The 23,911-nt window shown below is 40.6% G+C and overlaps 1 protein-coding gene across 4 annotated transcripts in view; it reads right to left on the reverse strand.

Annotated features, from left to right (window-relative positions):
• The window catches only part of LOC145440511 (isoleucine--tRNA ligase, mitochondrial-like), a 227,074-nt gene that overhangs the window by 77,553 nt on the left and 125,610 nt on the right, over positions 1–23,911 (reverse strand). Inside the window, exons 2-5 of one of the 4 annotated variants that reach the window (XM_080318134.1) lie at positions 9,975–10,246; positions 9,439–9,552; positions 9,194–9,378; positions 1,975–2,130 (exon numbers count right to left, since the gene is read on the reverse strand). The exons of 1 other annotated variant lie outside the window; for it this stretch is intronic. In XM_080318134.1, coding sequence (XP_080174260.1) covers positions 1,975–2,130; positions 9,194–9,378; positions 9,439–9,552; positions 9,975–10,183 — 664 coding nt within the window. In that variant the 5' untranslated portion in view covers positions 10,184–10,246. Of the gene's footprint in view, positions 1–1,974; positions 2,131–2,290; positions 5,808–9,193; positions 9,379–9,438; positions 9,553–9,974; positions 10,247–23,911 lie in introns of those variants that run through there. 2 more of the 4 variants (XM_080318135.1, XM_080318137.1) reach the window with 2 other exon arrangements.

A 23,911-nucleotide genomic window follows, 5' to 3' on the forward strand; every position in this document is an offset into this window, starting at 1 on the left:
AGCCGATTGCTACATGAAACTCAATATGGGTAACATCCTCGAACGGCGCTTAACGGCGCTTAAGACGGCTTAAGCCAAGTTTCCCGGCGACTCTGAATAGATCGGAGAAACAGCCTGCCAAGCTAAATGTCACTTGAAGGCGAAGAACTCGCAGCACAAGTGTTTTCCTTAAAACCTTCGAGTGCGGAATAGCATCTCAGGTACTGAGCCGACGCGAAGTAGGCTGACAGGGCCGCCAAACAGATTACAAAGGCGCCTCTAACGACCCTTGACCGCGTATCATTCAGTAAAAAACGCACTGTGCCGTGCACTTCCATAAACTGGAAGTTTTACAACCTAGATTTGTAAAACAAGCTGTGTTTAACCATTGCTTCTTATCTTGTAAACATTTTCGGCTTGCGGACCGGCAAAATGTCAATACAAATTTGGCGGAGAAGTGACCTTCCAAATATCGAAATCAACTAGGAATGTTATAACGACGGAGGTGTCCGACTCAAAACAAAGAATCGGAACTGTAATTGAACGAGAAATTTTTCATATAACACCTACTATACGATGGTTCTATTGGAGTTCTACTGGCGTTTCTGACGTGGGCGAATAGATAGGCTAATTCTAGTTGTATAATTAGAGCGAAATGTCGATAATCTAATTCTAAGCCAATTTGGAGATGCTTCTTTGCTCCAATTGTAATTCCAATTTCCTGCAAGTATCTACGCTCTAATTATAATTCTAAACTAATTCCTGAAAATGCGATAGGCGAACTGTAGGGACATTTGCCGTTCTCGCGCTTATCATAATAAACTTTGATTTGATATGAACCGAACTGGATTTAAATTCCAAGTTTTCTCGAATTCAGTAATTTTAATTCCAATCTAATTTTAAAAAGTAGTGCAGCTATAATTCCAATTCTAATCTACTTTAGGAAAACTGGATATCTTCTAGTTGCCCATGTCCATGTCTGGTCTCTGCCAGGCAAATGCCCGTTAAAACCATAAACTCGATTTAAGCATTTGGGTTTCTTGGTAAGGAAAGGCGATTTCGATGTTTCCCAGATTCTATTATAATGTCAAACGTCGCTAAATCGCAGCCGAATTTCGTTGAGTTTTGCTTGAAAACTCCTCTCAGTTTCCACACATCTCATCTTAAAGCTGTAGGCCACTATTAAAACACCCACGGACAACTGACCTACTCAGGATTGTGACGTATGACAAGTCGAACGCAGACCACGAACTCTTATGTCACGTTACGAAGCATTCTAAATTACCTTCTAAATTTCGAAATCGGTTTAAAATTCGTTGTTTAATTCCTCTTATTAATAGCCAAGCCTTCGACCATTTGCATTTTACGACAGAAGATAAAATTCTCAAGTATACAGTATTTGGTGGATCGGTCGTAAACTGGAAGCGGGACGGCGTTCGAGAAACAATGATTTAAACCAGGGTATCACTGGGTTGGCTGCGAAGCTCTTCTAGCCAAGTGGTTTGAGGAATCTGCATTTGAGTATTAATTGTATTGATTTGGGTCGTGTCGTGAGATTGACTTTATACGCTTCTTCCGGCTATATATTATAGTTTCTATACCATTTCGACAGTGGGCACCTTGAAACCTCGATTAATAGTATCACAGCATGCGAAACCCGTAGTGCGAAGTTGCGAACGTTATCGGAAATGACGTCGTCACAAAATGCAATAAAATAGGCATTAGTATTCTAATAAATTACATGAACGCGGTGTTGAACCGGCATTATATTCTTTGCGGTAGCATAAAATGTACGTGTATTTGAACTCGAACTTTCGTGACTTCATAAGAGACTCCATCACGCAACTCGAAGCCTAATAGAATCTAATATCGCTCAAGTAATAATTCTGCCAAGTGCCAAGCCCTATAGACAAGAAAACATTCTACCTTAGCCACACTCGGCAACCGACTGTCCTATTCAATCTGCATGCAACCGCAGAGACAAATATATAATACCTTCGGCCGCAATCGGTTCGAATCCTCTGATCTGAGACACACTGCCACGGTTGGATCCCTGGCTCGCCTTCGCAACAGGGACGAAAATCTTTCTCTCCTTCCCAAAACAGTTCCTGACCAAAACCGCTTGTCTAACGCCGCATATCTTCCGCCTGCCTGAACACCAATTTCAACGTGAGATGTTCGCGATTCGCGTCTCGCGTAAAGCGTAAACAAAAAATTGCGACGCACAACTCATCTGGACAATGGACAAGTAGATTGATTAAAGCAAAATATAGGTAATCTAATTCTAACTAATTTGTGAAATCTTTCTTACCTCTATTTCTGATTGTCATCTAGTCTAATTTCTGGTTCTCGTGAAAATGCCGAAACAGAACTGTACAGAGCGAAACCAGACAATTCTGCTGCACACACATCTGCCATTCTCTTGCTTACGAGGACGAGCTCTGATTCGACACAGACTGAACTGACTAAATTCCCAAGTTTTCGCGAATTCAGTAATTCTAATTCTAGCATAATTTGGAAAAGAACTGTAGCTATAATTCGAATCCTGATCCATTGCGAACAAAAACTGTGTACCAACATGACCGACGTGTTTTGGTTGGCCATGGTAACTATAATTCTAATTCTAGATTAATTTTGAAATAAATGTGTCTAACTTGAAAAACTGTGTATCTAAAATTCTAGTCTAATCTAATTTGTAACTGTATAGCTAAAATTCGAACTCTAATCTAATTTGGAATTGAATTCTCAACTAGTTGCTGACGATTACCCCCGACGAGTGTCAGCCGAAAATATTCGGGTACACTTCAATATGAATATACTATTCCATTGTTTATTGCAGTTCCGTACCTCGAAGAAGCTCTACAAATAAACTAATTTGGAAAGGGTGGCGATTTTCTAGCTGCCACAGCTGGGATAAGGCGAGAGCTGTTCGGGAAATTAATTAAACTTAATCCGCCTGGCCGCGGTCGAATCTAGCGCGCAGTACCTTTGCCCGCGCGACACAGCTCACCTCTGGATTAACACAACTAATAAGCCGCGGCATAGATTGAAAGGCGTTTCGCGTCTACGGCGCAGCGTGCGTTAAGGAAACGGGGTCCGTACGAGATTTTAATTCATGCGCGCACCGCTAAGCGGTCGATTTCTGCAATTTCGGAACAATTCACACGGAGGTGAGCGAGAGGTGACAAACAAGTCTCGGAATCGAAGATTATTTCCGAGCGATTAACCTATATATACACGAGTTCAGGTTCCGCGCACGGGGCATTTGCATTTTGCAGGCCGACCGCGGCAGCTGCGTAGCAAGAACCGCGCTTTTTCACCTGCATAGCCGACTGGCCGTGCGCGGATATGTATATTAATAATGGGGCGATTTTTTTTACATGTCAAAAAAAGTCAAAATTTCGTCAAAATTGTAGATTGTGCACTGTTAGTGAACTTATAATTTGACATTTTACAGCTTGCAGCCTACTCAGTAGGCCAACCGTTGTAGACGGCCCATTGGAAATCACAATCATTCAAATGAAACAATAGGTTGACATGGTGTTACGCTCAACGTACCGCAATATCCTAACTGAGGCAAGACTGCGCGGGCATCGCATGGTTCTCATATCAAGAAGCGCGTGATGAAAAATTGTGATGTAGAGACCATTTCCAGAATGAAGCAAAACGGTGTGTCACCAGCAGTGTACCCACAACTTCAGTGTTGTCAGCCAACAACTGCCGCTGTTGAACGTTCTTTTTCCATTCTTGGCGAGCTACCAAGCAAGGACAGACACTTTCTGCCCGAGAATGTAGGAAAGTATCTTTCGTTGTACTACAACAAATTTTAATATTTCTACCATAATACGTGTTCTGCAGTTCGTCATAGGGTCAGATTTCGTTAAAATAAAGTTTTCGCATGTACAAATTTGACATTTTTGTGGTCAAAAAAGTTTTTTCAGGCCAAACTACTCCGTAAGGACAAACGGGACAAACCTAAATTGCATACGTTAGGTCAAAATTTGGTCAAAATTACGTTTTTCAAGGTAAAAATGTCAAAATTAGGTCAAAATCTTCGTTTTTTAGGTCAAAAAATCGCCTTGATTATCAATCAAGAGTTGGACTAGAAAATTTTCATATTTTCCAAATTAGATTGGAATTAGAACTACGGCACTGAATTCCCGTGAACTCGGAAATCAAGTTCAGTTTATATCAAAACAGAGTTTGTTCTTGTAAGCACAAGGATGGCAAATGCCTGTCCAGTGTACAGCGCACTTGGCTCGCTTCGCACTACACAATTCTCTTGTTGAATTTTCGAGTAAACAAGAATTATATTATTAAAATGGGATCATAAAATAATTACATTAGAATTAGGTTACTGGCATTTCGCACTTATTAGGGCGAGAAGACAACTAAAATTATCCAGTCCAAGTGTGCGTGCATAGTGGCGATGGACATTACAATGTTTCATTACGGCGTTCTGGCGGCAAGCCGGCGTTATTCTGGCCACACCTAAAGTCTGTAATTACTCGAAAAACGAGACCCGCGGGGCTGTGATAACGAGGTAGCTTATTTGGATAGTGTGACGTCATTGATTGCCGCCGAATTGTCCGTCGTTAGCGCGAGGTCTCGTGTGGCGTGGAAATTGTATTGTTGCGGCTGCTAGCGAATTGGTGAATTCAGAACTTGTAGGCCCCTAATACTGACCTACCCGAACCGAATACATAATCCCTACACGAATACAATAATTGATTAATTAATTAATACATACCTACCAAATGCCGTATACCAAAATTCAAGCTCGTGTTCAGTGACACATTCATTCTCGGATATATTATTACAATAGCGATGCATCAGTTAAGCAATAATAAGTGATAACTAGTGCCAGACCGATGCAGGATTTTCAGCCGATACCGATAAAACGAAATCTGAATGATATGGCATCTAGCTAAGGGGGATTTCCATAACTCCGAGCCTTTATTTAAACAGCTTTACGGCCATTTCACGAACTGGACTAGTAAATCTGCATCTGGACACCAATAAGCTACAAAAATATATCAATATTTCCAGCCTGGCCGTCAGAATATAGCTCGCTGGCTACCTCATACCGTGCGACATGACGAAAATTGCCGATATCATTTACCTATAATGGCCGATACCTGTATTTGTGATACAGTGTGATATCGTCTCGATGTTATCGGCGAACCGACTCTAAGATAACAGTTCTAACGCCAAATTCACCGAACGCCGAATTCACCGGAAAACATTACAGCGGGCTATTACACTCCCGAGTAAACTCATGCCCGCGCTTTTATCTGTGTTAAGCCCCTTGAGAGAAATCGCGCGGCTATTATTCCCGGGGCAAAGAGGGGGCCAGTATAGCTTATTACTCGCTTCGCGTCATCAATGCAAATCCGTGCGTGAATGGGCGAATCGGGTTTCACGGACTGATGGAATTTTCAACGGATTTTGAAGCGCGCGTCTGACCCTTTTATTGATTTCAATCAAATAAATCCAAGGAAATTGTTACATCGTGTGGTTCAACGGTTGCCCCAGTGTGTGAATGAGTCGTTACGTCACACGGTTTTATCATTAGATTATATCAGTTCGCCAATAACATTTAGTCGATAGCACGCTTGAAATCGGTATCGGTCATTATTAGAGGTAAGAAATATCGGCGATTTCCGTGTGACATCGTAACATGGCAGTAACGAGTCAGGAAACTATAAATCTGCGACTGCCAGACTGGTATTTCATGTAGCTTGCAGTTGCATAGATGCAGCCTTTGTAATTTATTTCATGTCCGTCGTCCAAGTATAGCAATAGATCAGGGGTGGCCAACCGGGGCCTACGTAGGCCCCGGGCCAACCTTTTTGCTGTTCACGGCCGCATTTCGATTACTCATGTAGCATACGGCGCATTCCAGGGCACAATCATAACGAACAAACTGGACGCCAGATACCCATGTTAAACTGTCCAGTGTCCATGTCCCTTCCCGATGAACTCCGGTCTAATCTATTCATTCACATCGGCTCTCTATAAGCACGGAAATCGTGAGTAGTCAGTCATGTTATGAATAGTTACTGCGATAAGTTCAGGTCGCATAAAGCGAAAATTTTTCAGAATCACGTTATTATTGTTAGCGGTTTCACATAATCCCGTATTCCAATCAAGGATTTATCCTTTCTCGGCCCGTGTGATCAGATTCACCGGTAGAGTTGATAAAGGGAGTGTTTTCAAAATTTTGGGCAAGTTAAAAATGATGATGAAGCTTCGGGTGGGCCGATTAACACCCAATTCTGGTGGCCAACTAACTGAATAACGTGCCTTGTCCATCCCGCACAAATTTCCTTCTGCGGCCGCAGGTTGGCCACCCCTGCAATAGATGCGCGCACACAGCTGGTCAAATAAATGCTTCGGAGTTTTGGAAATGCGCCATAAGCGAGATGCCATATCTTTCCAATATCGATTTCAATATCGGGGTTATTGGTTATCGCCATCGGCTCAAAAATCCGTTATCAGTCGGGCCCTACTTGCCAGAGGTTGCCTAACTGTCTAATGTCGATATACAGGCCACGTATTCGTTGTTTCTGGCGTTTGCGGTAACATAATGTATAATTATATACACCATAACGCAGTGTGTAATGGTGGGTCGAGATTTCTCTCGGGAAGTAGCCCCTACCCGTCTTAGGTGATAAATGAGTCGCCCAGTACGCTTTTGAAGAGCATCTTGGAGGTACAGAACTTCAATATATAATTAAATATTATATTAATATTGGAATAATCCGAATATTTTCGGCTGACACTGGGTCAGGGGTAATCGTCAGCAACTAGTAGCGAATTGATAGAACATTGTACATCAACAATCAGTGTCAGCCGATAATACCCCGGTTTATTTCATTGCGAATATATTATCCATTTTCTTTTACGGGGTAAATATCCGATATCTCGCCGGTGCGCGACCCCGCCTCTATTTCCGACACGCTACGTTACGATTCGAAAAATATCCGTTGAACTAACGGATGGCTACATTTGAAATTCGTAATCACCGACGCTACTTTGCCTAGACACGCTGCGCGTTACCAAGCCTCGCCCGAGTGCTACGCAAAGAGAGAACACGCCTCGTCCTTTCAATTCAACGCCGGGCATCTGTTCGCAAAATCAACAAGGTGCGCGCGCTGCGGAATCACAAGCCACGACGCGGTCAAGACGTTAAAACCTTATACATATTTAATACAACTATTGTGCGTAGCGCCCCGGCCGGCATAGGATATTGGACTCCATTGTTTACAAAAATATCCTTAACGAACAGCGGCGACCAATTATTTGTACCCATAACTGTATCAACGGTTTGAACCGTCAACAACGGTACCGATCTCACCGGCCGACAAACCCAATCTAGACAAATCATCAAAAGCCACAAAGGCGCTATTCATGATCTCCGTATCTGGTTACCAAGGATCGCCACACAGACCGCGCACCGCAGATTTTCCTCGACTTCTCACAAAGAGACTGTGAATTATGAATGGACTGGACAGAACACACAATAATTAACCCTTCGCCGGCTACGCATACGGATAATGAAAGTTGCGTGAAGCATTGGATTAGATTAGCTCGGAACTATAGCTACACTTTTTCCGAATTCGACTAGAATTAGCATTATAGCTACGCAGATTTTCCAAATTAGATTAGAATAACTGAAAATGTGAAACTTGGATCAAATTCAGTTCGTATTAAACCAGAATTCATTTTCGTAAGCACGACACTTACAAATTTCTAATTGTCTATACAGCAAGCTTGGCTCGCTTCATACTATACGATTATCCTGTAGCATTTTCAGGAAAAACGGCAATTAGATTAGTAATAAAATTAGAGCATTGTAACATTTCACAATATGTTATAATCCAAATCAAGGCAAACTAACACGTAACAAATTAAATTATAATTAGACTGTCTAAGTCTGTTGTAGGTGCGCAATTTAAATATACAATTGAATAATTTAAGGTATCCGTGCGCGTGATGTGTTCAAAGGGTCAACATCGCCTGTAGTACCGGTGGAATTTGCGAGGGAAGAAACACTACGCCATCTGTCACTAAAATACCTCGGCCGGTCCGAGTGGGTTGGGCAACGCGCGCGGATGTTTAAAAGAAACACTGCCGCCACGCGCCGCTGAACGCGAGAGAACCGCTGTTGACGCACCGGCATCTGCTTAGCAGGCGAGTGGCCGGCCGAGTCAGAAGCGGGAATTTCAAAAATCTTCGGATCGACTTTCAAAAATTTTCGCCAGGGATGCGCGGAAAAATTCGCTCGAAATTCCGATGCGCGCTATTCGCGACGCGAAACGGTGCACGCGTGAAAATGTGTTAATCCACGGACTGCACGCACCCTCGAGGTAAAGCACTAGTCCTAATTGTTTGAAGGGAATATCCTTTCAAGTGTTTTAGAAAGAGGAAAATATCAAATGCAGGAACTAATGCACATTGCTCATTCGCTTCCACTCGACTTGATATCCTCACAAAATATCTGAAATAAAACAGCTACTAACTGCTTACTTCAGTAAACCTAAAGAGTTAGGAAATATTCGGTTGACTAGCTAACTCAACTACAGATAACAAACAGCATACTACAGCATGGAATTTTGCAAAAATCCAGTTTCGAAGAACTTCAATATACAATTGAATGGTATACTACTATTGAAATAAACCAGAAAACTAGTTCCTGACGATTACACCAGACGAGTGTCAGCCAAAAATATTGTAAAGCAAGTTTTGATAAAATTTTTGATTTTCTATAGGTCATATCATGGCCATGACCATTGTTTGTCACACAGTTTCAAATATAACCATGACCAAGATACAGCCAAAGAAAATTACAAAGTTTTACTAAAACTCGATTGTTCTCAGGATGTTCGAAGACAACACAAGCAATTCTGAAGAGCTTCTTGGAGGTACAGAGCTTCAATATACAATTGCATAGTATATTCATATTGAAATAAACCCGAATATTTTCGGCTGACACTCGTCAGGGGTAATCGTCAGCAGCTAGTAGAGAATTGGAAAGAAAATTTATGATTGATATACAATGTTCTTTCCAATTGTCTACTAGTTGCTGACGATAACCCCTGATAAGGGTCAGCCAAAAATAGTTGCATTTATTTCAATATGAATATACTATTCAATCGTATAAGCTACTCTGGTTCCACAGCGACGGCATCACAAAATTGTATTCACTTACCATCACTGCTGTTTGAGGTAGCGGCATCGTTCGACGATCGTGAATTCGACAGTCCAGAAAGCAGTGGAGAGTTGTGACTAAGGCTACTGTACCCGAAACACGAAGAACCAGACGGATGCGGGGAATCTAAGCTGGATAAGCTCGATAAAGATAACCGCTTCCTAGGTGTATCTGCGGAACTATGGCTGTCAAATAGAAAATACATTGTGATTACGGAGTTTTTTCGTGGTAACTTATGGTATTACCTTGTGCTGAGATCCTTGAAGTCGTATGTCAAGCTTGACATTGGAGACAATTCTGGATGTGAATACGGCGATAGACCGGGGGAATATCCTCCATGATTCTTCTCGTAAATAAGCCTAAAAAATGGATGGAATACACAAATATAAATCACAGCACAGCAATCATAACAATGTAGAAAAAAATTATTCATGTACAGTACAAACTGGGTGCTGGCCAGGAGTTTGCAAAGTACAGTTAAATTTTTGAGAAGAGAAACATATAGCCTACACAAGGAACTGTTATGGTTGAAGTGTACATATGCAAACCTAATATTGAAACTGGAATCAGAGTAGCCTATATCCATTTATCATACTGAAAAAATCAAGTTTTCGCAAAAATTGCCCGATCTATGTGACAAACATAACCGTAGCCAAGATTTGGCAGACAGAAAATGAAAATTTTACATGAACTTGATTTTCTCAAAGTGAAAATTGGACATAAGCTACTATAATTCCACAGTGATGAATTACATAGTCATATGCACTGCACATATATATACCTATTTGGTATACTGGAGCGTCCAAAATTAGAAGGATATTGAATACATGGCTTGGGCAACGCGTCGTTCGACCCCCTCTCGTCCTTTTCCAAGGGAACGGCGGCTATATCCGGTTTCAGTGAGCTCGAAAACGAGTTGATAAGAGCAGGCCTGATTATCGATGATGCTGATCGCTGTGATGCAGCGGACGAAAAGCCTGAGTCAGTCATAGCCACAGGCCTGCTGACTGATAATGGGTACCAGATAGTGCCTAGGTACCCTTTTAAAATGATCTGAAATTATCAATGCATTGTAACACCAGCAATTTAGAAAAATATACATAAAATCAACTGACATACTGAAGGGTGAACACAAAAAAAACATCCTTGACCCAAATTTAAAAGTAGCATAAAATAATACTACCTAATAGTTCACGGCTGACTAAAATACACTAAGAAGAAGCGCATCTCCTCCAATCTAACTAACACTTGACACATGCAATAGATAAGGACAAGACAGGAACAGCACACCCTAGAGTAGCCTATATCACCCTTTTAATGTTTACACAAAAGTTACACACCCCAGTCGATGGGCAATGTACTACATTGATAACGATTACATCCAAAATATGGTTATCACTTTTGGGCAGTCAGAATCTTGCTAGCAAAACATAACTTTCACTCATCACTTGCAGTATTTACGACTTTAAAAAAGGTCATTATCAGTGTCAAGTTACTAGTCTGGGTCGGGGTAGGCCTATCTGGCATACCCTTTTGAGAGGGGTACACCCACACCCAATAAAAATTATGGGCCAATACGGAATACAATTTACCACACACAATAAATTGTCAAAATGTTTTAATATCAAGCATACAAAAAGTCCTTACATGCTCCTGTGTGAAATGCATAACCTATATATTATATTTATTATTCAACTTTATATTATATGAGCACTGGTATATCAAGTTTTTGACACAGCTACAATAAACAACATTCCAATCATTGCTTATAATATGAAAATGTATGATAATAAAGCCCTTGTGTGACTCGATTATAATGTGGAAATACCATTACCTCACCTACTACTGTCCGAATGGATTCATATCAATCAGAAGCTATACTAGCCACAGTTGCGGCTATAAATCAATTCATTCCTTTCTATTCCCTTGAGTAAAATCATAGGCTTTGCGAACAGCTACCGGCCACACTTCAGCTCGAATAATCTGACTGCGACTAGCCCGCACAGCAGGCATATTTACCTTCTTCTCCCGCGCCTACAATTGATTCTCTCTTTCCTGTCATGAAACGAAATTCGGTTGCGGCAGGGCTTTGTACTGTACATTGTACAATACATTCTAATAAAATTTGGACTTAGTTACGAAATACGCAATCCTAATGCCTAGATATAGCATTTAATAATTGCACCGATTCTCACGCCAGTTTCCGCCGTCGACAATGCGAATTGCAGCTGTACGATGAGCAAAGTATTTCGCGGCCCCTACGGTAGACACGCTCCCTATTGTGTCGTTAGTCACTCGTTACATTGTTTTACCTGTATTCCCAATGTATCATCTGTCGCAACAATCACCACCGGGTCACTACCTTATCTATCTAACGACTGTATGTCGGATGAAACAAAGGTGCTAATGGGTCAAGACGCTCCTATCAGTCAATGACCAAAGTCCCCTCTTATTGAAATCGAATCGGGGTCTTAAATCCTCGTAACAATTACAACATGAGCCACTGTATGCAGGCAGAAATTATAGAATTCTCGAAAGAGCATATTCCGCGAGAAGCAATTAGTGTCGCATGTTTCTCATGAACGCGATTAATTATATGTGGTAAAGTATCTGATAAGACTAACTAGGATGTCTCTGCTCAAAAGAATTTGAAAGGTTCTTAAATTTGTGGTTACGATTTGATCGCACGCACAGACTACATTACAGGGCTTTCAATCCAATACAGAAAAAGGTTAAGTAGCGAAGGAGCCGATTCCACACTGGTTACGACAGCGGAGACAAGGTTGTTATTATTACGCACTTTCACACCGGTTTCCACACTTTGATTTTTACGAGGCGCAATATTCCCGAACACCTCTCACAATAACATATCACTACGTGGTCTATCGCCCATACACGGTTCTTAAATTGAAATAAAGACATGTTAAATATAGATTATGAATTATGAATACATTCAGGACATGCGAAGTATTTTCAGCGATAAGATGACGACAATGTGACATCAAATACAATGACCCCACAATAGTAGATGTATAATATACATTATGAAGTGAGGATGCTAACACCGCTGCATCTCGCTCATTATGCTAATGAGCATGGCGTAGCCAGGGGCACGAGAGTTGCCTAGCCCCATCCCTATATTTTGCAGTTGGTCATTATGACGCAATCTGTTCCCCCCGCGTCACAGTGGATAGCTGACGTCACTTGATTGTTTAAACAAATTCACTTTCCCTACATTTTCAACCGCTTTCAGAATAATCCATTCTAGATACGCTCATGTCAGTGAATCTATAAAAAAACTCCCGAAAATTGAGGTATTGGCAGGAATACTTCTCAGAATACCCCGCTCACGAAACTTAACCAATGATGTGTGTCCGAACACTACACCTGCTATAGGTATAGTGCCGGCTCCATTACAGGATAGGCCGAGAGAATACTGCCTGCTTGTCGCGGCAGCAATTGCTATTGAACGTTTTGTGAAATTTTCTGAACAGATTCACCCAGCAATTACGCAATAGTTATGGTCAAAGGCAGAAAAGTTACCAATATTCTGTCTATTCAGTATGCACGGTGCACGCCTCTTCTCTGCATAAAGTTCGTTTTTTTCATAACGAGTGGGTGTAATTAATATAAGGACTTCACTTTGGTCATTTCGGCACAATTTCCTATTGTCTTACAAAAGCGCAGAACGAAAGTGGCCCGTGCTAAAGTCGACAGATCAGAAATCATATGATATAAAGCAGTGGTTCCCAACCTTTTTCGACTCATCGCCCCCTTTTGAAGCTCCACACCGATGATCGCTCCCCAAATATTGGGAACCGAAAAACAGCACTTCGTCAGCCCCCCCCCCCCCCCCCCCCGAAAAAAAACGTTTGTCTTTGGCCCCATAGGGTGATAAACCAAACCCCAGAACCCCTTCAGCCAGTGGGGTTTTTGTCGCTACACATCAGCTAACCCTATTTCATGTACTGTTTGGTGAGTCACCGTATTTCGCTTAAACGCGCGAAGCGCGACAAATTCATATAATTCATGTTTGAATCGGTCAATATGGTCGATATGGAATGTTGGAAAAGGTAGGACCCCTAAATAATAAATAAACATCTTCGGGCGGAATCGTTATTATATTGACTTCTTAACATGATGCTATTTCGTGACCTCCTATATCTGCTATGTCAGAAGATATGTAAATCGTCAAAACGTACCAGACTAAAAGACGCACATGATTTCATATTGGTATTTCTTTAGTGTCAAATAATTTTCCCTTGCGGGATGGCATTTGTCCTGTAGGGTTAAGGTCGCCAGGACAGGAACATTCGACGCCAGCCTATGGACAATTAAACATATATGTATATATATCGAAATTTTCGGTCAGCACAAGGGCATTCCTTTTCGGCCAAGGTCTTCTCGCTGCTGATCGTTCTGGCACACTTCTCGGAGTCGCAAGTTACATGGCCTCTAACTTCATATGTCTTGGTGCGTCTTGGCGCAGTAATGGCCGACGCCGAAGTCTCCCATTTCCATAAATCATGCGTATTTTCGTATCAAGGCGCAAGAAAATAATGAATGGCGCGCAGCGCGGATTTTTTTTGAAAAAGTCGCATGAATTTCTAAAAATTACTCTATCATTCATGTTAATTCACGAAATAATTTTGGGCTTCGTTCGATTTCGGGCCCTCCACCCCCAATTGGGGGTTTGGGGTGCGGTAGTTACAGTCCCGACTCCAATGTAGACGTTTTAACGCACCATCGCCCCCCTATCGCCCCCTTCGTTGTTTTCGCCCCCTATCGCCCCCTTCGTCCGTTTTCGCCCCCCTATCGCCCCCTTCGTTATTTTCGCCCCCCTAGACCGCCAAATCGCCCCCTGGGGGCGATATCGCCCACGTTGGGAACCACTGATATAAAGGAATATGGGCATGTTGTAAAATGACTATATATAATAGATGTCGAAACATCATGAATACTAAAATACATCCAACAACAAACTTCCTATCTTGTTATGCTGTCGCAATCATGTTTTGGAATGATAGAGCCGAGAATCGAATAAATAATCATGAACACCTGTTTTCGATTTTGAATTTCTCTGATTTTCGCTTCTAAAGTAAACAATACAACAATTCATATATTTTTAAGTTGGAAATATGCGTCCGATAATCGGGCTCTAGACTCGTCTACCTTCAGTTAATTCCATCGCCTTCGAATTTAGGGAAGACCTTGTTTATTTTTCACTGCGATTACAAGGAATTTGCATCACTTTGGCTTAATGCACCATAAAAAATGCGAATGCCGCTCGGGGCTTGTAACTCATCTCCCCGTACATGACGAGCCTTAATTTCTGGTGTGAAAAACTACGAGATCACCTAAATATGCCCATGTTCAGATCTCAACCTTTTTGGCTTCGCGGACCGGCGAAACTTCAAAGCAAATGTTGCTGACTGGTGGACCTTCAAAAATCTAAATTAAAACTAAAGTTCATAAAGGCGAATGTATGCGTCCATTGGAAACTTCATTGAATGCTTCCTTTTCGTTATCACATATTTATACGCGGTTCTATTGAAGTTTCTGCAAGCGAAGCTCGCGAAATCCTGTTAAAGACCATGCACTAACTTGATTGTGATTGTACATTATGCTTTGAAAGAAATGCGACTTTGCAGTTTGCTATAGCTCCTATGATAGATATTGTCAAAGTCAAGTGTCGCTTAATTGCACTGTCCAAAAATCTCCGTATCTTTGGCATATAACTTGTGCGAAACGAATTATAGGTTGACGAATAAAATAATTCTCTCTCTCTCTCTCTTTATAGACTACTGTTGCACAATTTCGTACAACACTTGCAGCATTGTGACGTACGCCCTGAATGGACCACGGACTCCATATGGCGACACCATGCAGAAAAATACGTAGCAAACTTGCACATCACTTTCAAATTTGATTCTAATCAATGTACAATAGGGCTCTTCAAAAATGCCTTTTTTTCTCAAATCGTACTGGCTACTTGATAAAATTGTTAGGTTACCTAATTTGAGCCTACACACAAAGTTTGGATCAATTCCACCCAATAACCGCTTTGTTACAGGAGATGAAAGTTAATATTTATTATATAAAAATAAATAATAGAAAATTTGAAAATTTTCCCTTCACTCCATGAAAGTGTTAGGCTGTCTATAGAAACGATGCTCACCAAATTTAGTTCAATTCCAGCCAGTGGAAGCGGAGTTATTGCCGTCGAAAAATTTGGATTTGAATAAAATAGTATTTACGGTGAGCACAACTATAATAAATAAACAAAGAATCGGTCACCGTAAATACTATTTTATTCAAATCCAAATTTTTCGACGGCAATAACTCCGCTTCCACTGGTTGGAATTGAACCAAATTTGGTGAGCATCGTTTCTATAGACAGCCTAACACTTTCATGGGGTGAACAGAAAATTTTCAAATTTTTTATCATTTGTTTTTAAATAATAAATAGAAACTTTCTTCTCCTGTAGCAAAGCGGTTACTTGGTGGAATTGATCCAAATTTTGTGTGTAGGCTTAAATTAGGTAACCTAACAATTTTATCAAATAGCCAGTACGATTTGAGAAAAAAAATCATTTTTGAAGAGCCCTAATGTACAAGCGTACAGCTTCTTGCATTTTAGAATTGAGATGGAAAACTTCCCACGGACCGGCGATTGAGAATCACTTATCTAGATGTCCGATATGCACGCTCAGAATATTCTATATGACGATATAACAAGTGTATACTGTAAATATTCGACGGGAACAAATGGACGGTCCTGATCGCTATCAACTCCTGATTATAATGTGATCGAAAGTGACAATTCATAACCATCGCCGGCATACAGAAAAATGCTAACATCCTCGAATCGCGAATAACTGTACTAATAAGACACACTCTACCCTATACTCGCTACTGAATACATGAGAGGCAAAAGGAACTTGGGTATTTCAGAAATAGCGTTTCGTGCCTTGGGACGTAGCCATGGGTGCCGATTACCCTCTCAAGTCAGTGGTTCTCAACCGGGGGTAGGGGTCCGCGAAGCATTTTCAGGGAATCCGCGAGACCTCCAAATTTGCAAAGTTATTGATAGCCTAATTTGTATTTTGTTCAATTAGGTAAATCACGAGGCAGATTCGCTTCATAACTGCTAAAACTTCACGACTAACAATAAAAAATGGATATCTGAGATGAAATATTCTGCATGCAAACTCATTTTAATTGCAAATTGACAATAGCCTAATGATACCAACATATTGCCAGTTAGAGATGTTTTGTTGGGGGTTGTGAAAAGATAAAAAGTTGAAGTAGTAAGGTCAATTAGGGTGACTTTGAAATGTTTACAAGTTGTCAGTCTCAGCAAATTAGTGATCAGTTGCTAGAAATGGAAATTTTTGATCTATTTTCTTCGGTAATTTACATAACCACTATTCAAGAATAACTTCAAGATGAGCTGCTACATAGAAATAGCTTGGCTGGACCGTCATTAACAAATCTGTTTCTCAATTTGGTGCCTTATGGTGTCGTCGGAAGCGTCACGGGTTAATATTACATCCCTCACAACATCTTTGTAGAAATGCATCTTTAGTACTTGGTTCATATCAAATCGAAGACGCGAATTTTCAAGACACGACCACTTCTTTCGATAAATGCACCTTCAAAATTTGCCTTGAAATGATAAAAATCGATCCTATTTCTAGATAATGTATGTTATTTTAAAGATATGACATTTTGATGCTGTTTATCACTAGCCTACAGTTAAATTTTGCACAAGTCAGATGACGGTTGCACGATAATTGAGTTAAATTTAAACGGAAACTTGACGGGGTCCGCGCGGGTCCGTGACGGTCCAAAAGAGGTCAGCTAAAACAAAATGGTTGAGAACCCCTGCTCTAAGTTATTAACTCTCACATTATAACGTCATTCCTGGCTATTACGACACAGCCGATATTCGTGGCCTCTTTTGATTATTACAAACTGCCTCCTCCTCACAAATTTTCATATTGGCTACGCCTACCGTACCGAATTACCCATTACCACAAGCATCTCGGTTGCCTTACGCCCTGTTATACTCTGTCCTATATTCTCATACCTCAAACAAGTATCGGCAACAATGCTCTGTAGTTCCTGTCTGTATGACAGTTTTCAGGAACATGATGTCGCTGAGACAGGTTATAAATAAAATCACGAAGAAGAATGTGCTATATATATGCCGCAACTCAGCAGGCAGTGTCTCACTCTTATCGGGGATATTTGATAAAAGGAAAGCCATTAAACATGTGCATAAACCTTATCGACTTCCTTATCGGCAACACGGCTTGATTGCTCTTAACTGCGACGCGAATGTGCAATTAGCATCACAGCTAATGTACGGACTGTTTTCGGAATTATATAATGACTATGCGCCGAACAAGATATGTACAATTGTACAATGTACATCATAATAGAATACAGCCTTAATACATATTGCCGACGAGACGAGCATTCTCCGTGACCTGAATCTGCCAGTCAACCAGCATTCGCTTACATTACAATAGTATGTTTCAGCAGTAGTTTACAGTGCTATGCTTCCTATATACCTTATTATCAACACAACACAAGGAACAGTACACAACACTTGCGCAACATAATCGCCAAGAACGCAATTACGCTGCGGGTTGGCCCATAAAATAAATAATTTAAACAGCGATGAGCTGTCCTGCATACATCTGGCACATATGGAGCCCTATGCAATTGGCTGACTCAAGCAAATATTGACTAGTTGTAACAACCTTCTTTTTTTTCTACCTGGTGAATATCACTTTCCCCGTTTCTCTGGAACGCTACAGTATACCAGGAATTATCGTGTTATGATATACCGAAATGACAATGGAACAAAGGTTCAATTAATCGTTCCCGAATTGAGTTCAATTTCTTTAACAACTGATGTTGACCATGGATTCTACGACCTGACCATTAAATGGTTTAAAGGAGCGTTCATCCAATGTTATGCATCTATTGATCGCAAGAAGGGTGTCTTTGTCATAAATGGCCCATCACAATTGCAATAATGATATCCTCGCCAGTAATAACCAAATACCAACAGCAACTTAACCCTCATTTACAATTCTAGGAATCCCCACAATGAAAAATTTATGCACAAGTATTTTAATCGGATTGCGTAAATCGTAATCATTTTTGCTTTTTGGAACGATGCTCAAGCGAAACGCGATTAGATATAGACAATGGACATGGACACTGAACAGACGATATTATCGCATGAGCGTTCTTCACAAGTTTTAAGCTGATATACGTGGTATTGGTTTTATCGCAAAGCTTCCTATAAGTTTATCAAAATTGACGTTTTCGCCGGTCGTCATTGAAATCTATTCAATTAGCAATAGAATTGTAAACCAAGAACAGGTTTCTTGCGTGAGTTGAGTAAGCTCTTGTACCATTGTGCTAGTCAAGATCCTGCGGAAAAGGTGATAGTTCACGGCTTCACATTACTTTTTGTACGTTACCCAGCAATTAGCTCGCTTGTCGATGTATCAGATCTGATTTGGGGATTTGATAACACCATGTATACTGGTCGTGGTAATATATCTATTATATTTCCATTGATTTCGTATTTCCAATACTTCCGGGGTGTCCGGCATTCGACTTGTTGGTCAATTTTATCATCGACTGGTAATTACCGGTGTTCGACATCGCGGGTACTGACAGCTTCGCCAATGCGGATATATACGTAAATCGAAAAATTGACAAGATATGCTCATTATTCATATATTTTATTGTGTTATTGTGACCCATAAGGCCCTGCATCATACATTATATCGATAATGATAATGTAACTGCAAATCGGTGTCCATTTGAGCAGCAGGCCCATTCTGTATGTAGCTCGCATGCACAGAAAAGAGTAAACAGTCTTGGTGCATTGCATACCGGTACTACTTAATGGGCCTGAGCTCTCAGTGATGGAAGCTTGCGATACACGGCTGGTTGTAAGTGACTTGAACGCTGAACTCGGCGATAGACGTCATGCATATAAATCGACGGTATCGATACACAATCGAATACATTGCGACTTCTGACTAGCGTCTGCAACGTCAATTTTGCCACATCACGCAGCGATATAAAACCCACCTGTCACCTATATACACAGCTCATTTCACAGCAGGATATACGTCCGTCGAATGGTTTACGACAACATTTGTAACAGAGTACCTGTTACTGTGTTGTAACAATTTCCGACTGTCATTGCTGTAACTTCAGGCTGCAACGCTTGTCTAGCCTGTCATGCGGCTACGGTAAATACGCGGTTAGCACTTTACACAGTTATCTGGCTTCTAACTTGGGGTAGCCTAGCCACATATCCGGATTTTCGAAGCTATTGACAGAATTTTAGTGTTAAATCTGCTTCCGAGACTTAGGCTTAATATTCAAAGTTCTCAAAGATCTTGCAATTCCGGATTTTGCAATAGGTCTTTGTCCTACATTTTTAGAGGTCGCAAACATACTCAGCCCATTATAACCGTCTACTTTAAACCTGTCAGTACAGCTCCACTATATCAACGGGTAAATAGATAATTTGTAATCGTGTGACGGAGATGACGTTTGGAAAGGTGCGTTTTTGTTGCTATATAAAATAAACTACAACAGCATTGTGGACGAAGTCACTTTGTGTTGTAACTCGGTCGACCAGGATTCCATATGTAGCTAGGTCAGAGGTACCCCTTGTAATACTGGTCCTGCGCACACGTGGTATGGCGCAGACGATTTCGTGGTTCCGCGAGATCGAAAAAGCTCTCAAAACTTCTCAAGCGGCGCATTATAGGCCACAAACCAGACATTAAACGCCCCCTAACCCTCCCCTATACTTACGGCAAGAAGTTTTCTTCATTGCGTAGTAACTTCATTGGCACGTAGACTTTTATGTTGATCTAATTCAGGGGTTCTTAATCTTTTTTAACTGCGTACCCTTTCGAATTATCTGCATGTATGGCGTAGCCCTTTAACATAATATTGCATACGCAATTGAAAGACAAAACGCTGCAAACTATGTATTTACACATTTCAACATCATTTCGCTGCAATGGATGGATTGACTTGATATATGTAAGTATATTGAAAATTATGCTTATATTATATAGAACTGCGAATGTTTTTTTTGCACCAAGCCATTTCAATTTCCACAATTCATTTATATACTGTATAGACCAATGTAAAATTTCTGAACCAGGCAAATTCAACAACTGGTCCATGGGTTAGAGAGCAACGGTGCAATTTCTATTGGGATGAGCTTGAAGCTACTTCACAAAAAAGTTTTTAAATTCTTAGATATGTATTGGAAAAATGGCTGTTGCAGGAAATTGTCACAGTGACAGAAAAATGAAGTTCCTGGCGTACCCCCGAAAACTCTCGCGTATTCCTTGGGGTACGACGTACGTGTATCCCAGTTTGAGAACCCAGCATGATCTAATTCATTGGCTGCGCGATTTCGGAATGTACCTTTTTCTTAGGGTTACCATACGTCCTCCTTTAGGAGGATTTGTCCTCCTTTTTGGGGTTTTTGAAAATGTCCTTCGATGACGCCTAAATGTTTCCTTTTTGAGATTTTGTCCTCTTTTTTGAGACATTCTGTTAAATGTAAGGCAAATTCGACTGAGATACAGTATATCAGCACTGAAGTAACGCTCCGGCGGCTATTTCAGGAGCTGAGCCGGAAAGTCGACCTTTTTTTAATCAACCGACCACGAAATGGGAAAAATTTACAATTTTTTCAAGATTTTCCTCCGGTATTCTAAGTTTGAAAATTTTGAAAAAGTGTCCCCCTTTCCCAATTCCAAAATATGGTAACCCTAATTTTGCCAGAGTCACAACTTTGAACGAATTCTAGGAAAGACGCAATCAGTGAAAAAATAGTACAAGGCAATTTGTCTTCCAAATAATCTTACTTCGTTTTAATGCGATAAGCGCTTAAAACTTCATAGCCCTCGCTGTACATGCGCTGCAATATGTTTTCATAACTTGCACTCTATTCGTTGCTTATTCTATGGTTGGTTAGTTAAATAAACTCAATGTTGCATAACTATTAACACCTGCAATAGGGCTGTTCGAAAATGACTTTTTTCCGGATTCCAGTCATTCACTGATTAAACTGCTATGTTACCCTTAAAAACAATGCACACCAAATTTGTTTCAATTCTAATCAGTATAAGCCGTCGCAGATCCAATTAAAATTTTAAATTTATTATGAAAAATTGAAAAAAAAAACAATAAATTGTTGAGTTCTCTTCAAAAACGATGCAAAACAAATTTAACTCAATTCCGACCCGCTGAAGCAGAGTTATTTGAGTTTTTCATTCATAATTCTGGGAGTATCCACCGTTAACGCTATATTTTTGCAAATCCAGAACTTTCAACTACAATAACTCCGCTTCTACGGGTTGGAATTGAGTAAAATTTGTTTTGCATCGTTTTTGAAGACAACTCAACAATTTCATGGGGTTGTCAGAAAATTTGAATTTGTTTTTCAATTTTTAAATTAAAAATTTAAATGGGCTCTGCGGCGGCTTATACTGGTTAAAATTGAAAAAAATTGGCGTGCAGCATTTTTAAGAGTAACCTGGCTATGTAATCAGTGAATGGCTGGAATCCGGGAAAAAATGCTATTTTTAGCCCTAACTGCATAGAGCGTTGGTGACGCTTTTCCGTTGAAGGCGCCTATCGTAGGATCGCTAAAGACGATACCATAGATTCATAAATATGCCTTTAGCGCTGCACAAATAGAGGTATGAATTTACGAATTTTCCCAGACATTTTTCCATGGTACATTGCGCCTACTTTTACTCTCAGCGCCCCCAATCGGACAATTTGTAGATTACGCCCACTTTCGGAGCCGCCGGTGTAAACGAACATCGTGTGTTTAGTCGATTTCCACCATAGTGTATCGTAAATGGCACTTTCTGTACATGTAAATCGGGTAAATGGCACTTTCTGATACAAAATAAATTATGTTTGGCATAGGCTATTAGCCTTGATTTTGACCAATGCCTTGAGTGCCGAATGCACTCTGCCGATGCGCCAATTGTCGTAGTTGTTGTTTAAGTGTTCACTGTTCATGTTGTTTCGAATACTATATGGTAGGGATGGTGTGAACGCGAGGTTCACGTTCGCGTTCTGTGTGTGAACCTCGGAAATTTTGAGGTTCGTGTTCACAACAGAACCTTGGTAGGTTCTGCACTGTGAACCTTTTTAATATATTGCAATTTCCACTTCATTATAACATATTTGGTTCAAATTTATTGCCTTTCAACTGCAGACCACTCTATGTATGGCACAGACAGCATAAAAAAATCAACACCAAACGAGCATGCACCTTGACAATATCAAAAATTTTACTTGCATTATTACAAAAGTTTGCTCGAAATATCCAGCTTTTCGTTCCTGAATATTCAGTGACTCATTGCCGTGAGCTTAACCCGCAATCACATAACATCAAGAGCGAATACACTGCATGTATAGTCAGCGAATGATGCTTATTCAGCCAATCAATGAGATTGATATCGTTTTCTGAGGGTGCCTTTATTTTGTGCTAGGAAACTTATGACACTTATGGAAAAATCTAGCAGGCGTACCGAGTCAATCTTGACTTCATAGGTATGCTGAATCATAAAAGCCTAATCGTGCGATTGAGGTGTTGGCTACTGTTGTATAACTTGTTGGTGGGGTAATATTGGTAGCAAGTATATAGAAACCCGTTTTACACTCTGCTCAATATCCATGTAGCAATACTCAGATGCCGAATACGTTATTCGGTCAGGCCGAGACCGTTAAGGCGTAAGCATATATATTTCCTGGCAAGTCCTCGTCGAATTTGTTGGCAAAGAGACCGAAGCTATTGATTTTATGGAATTATTATATCATTTGATTGCCTCAGATGATACATTTTCCGACGTTTAAAACGTCAATATGAACTTCAGCACTGTGCCATCATGTGGCCCGAGTCGTCGCTAGGTATCGTGTACGTATACATGTACAATACATTAATATAGGCAATCACTTAATTGAAATAACGGGTTGAAATTAGCAATATGACGTCACGTGACGTCATGAGGTTCGCGTTCACACAGAACCTTTCGAAAAGGTTCGCGTTCACACGAACCTGAACCTTTCAGAGGTTCACACCATCCCTACTATATGGTCATTTTACACCAGGCCGATATTTCTCATTCTGATTCCTAATCTGCCTACTTGTAGCATGGCCACTTTAGTTATAGACCTTTGAAAACACTGCTTACGCGGAAATTTTAATTACATCTTCCCCATTTTCACAGTTTGGTGAGTGGATTCCATATCTTTTAAAAAATTATTTTCAATTTATGATCCTGCATTGCATTCAATCTTCAAATTCGATCCATAATTCATTCGGTAGCGACTCATATTCGCAAGGACATTAGCGTGCATGTTTTCGGATTACTTCCACATCTGCGCTTATACTCGACGAAAATCTTCAAATCATTATTCGTGCTCTATACTAACAAATCTGTGTGGCTATCGGCATTGCTGGCGTAGGCAATAAGTTATGTATTGTAAAGTACTGGTAAGTAAGCTCTGTTTGCATACCATATAATTATTGCTCAGACTGATTCCATAATATCACTCTGCCAATACAGAACAAGCCCAAACTCAGTGATGCCACTGTCTTCGTGCGCTCAATAAACACAATGCAGAGGC

Source organism: Botryllus schlosseri, chromosome 6 (genome assembly GCF_051294905.1).
Source record: "Botryllus schlosseri isolate E-star chromosome 6, Bs_hap1, whole genome shotgun sequence".
NCBI lineage: Eukaryota > Metazoa > Chordata > Ascidiacea > Stolidobranchia > Styelidae > Botryllus > Botryllus schlosseri.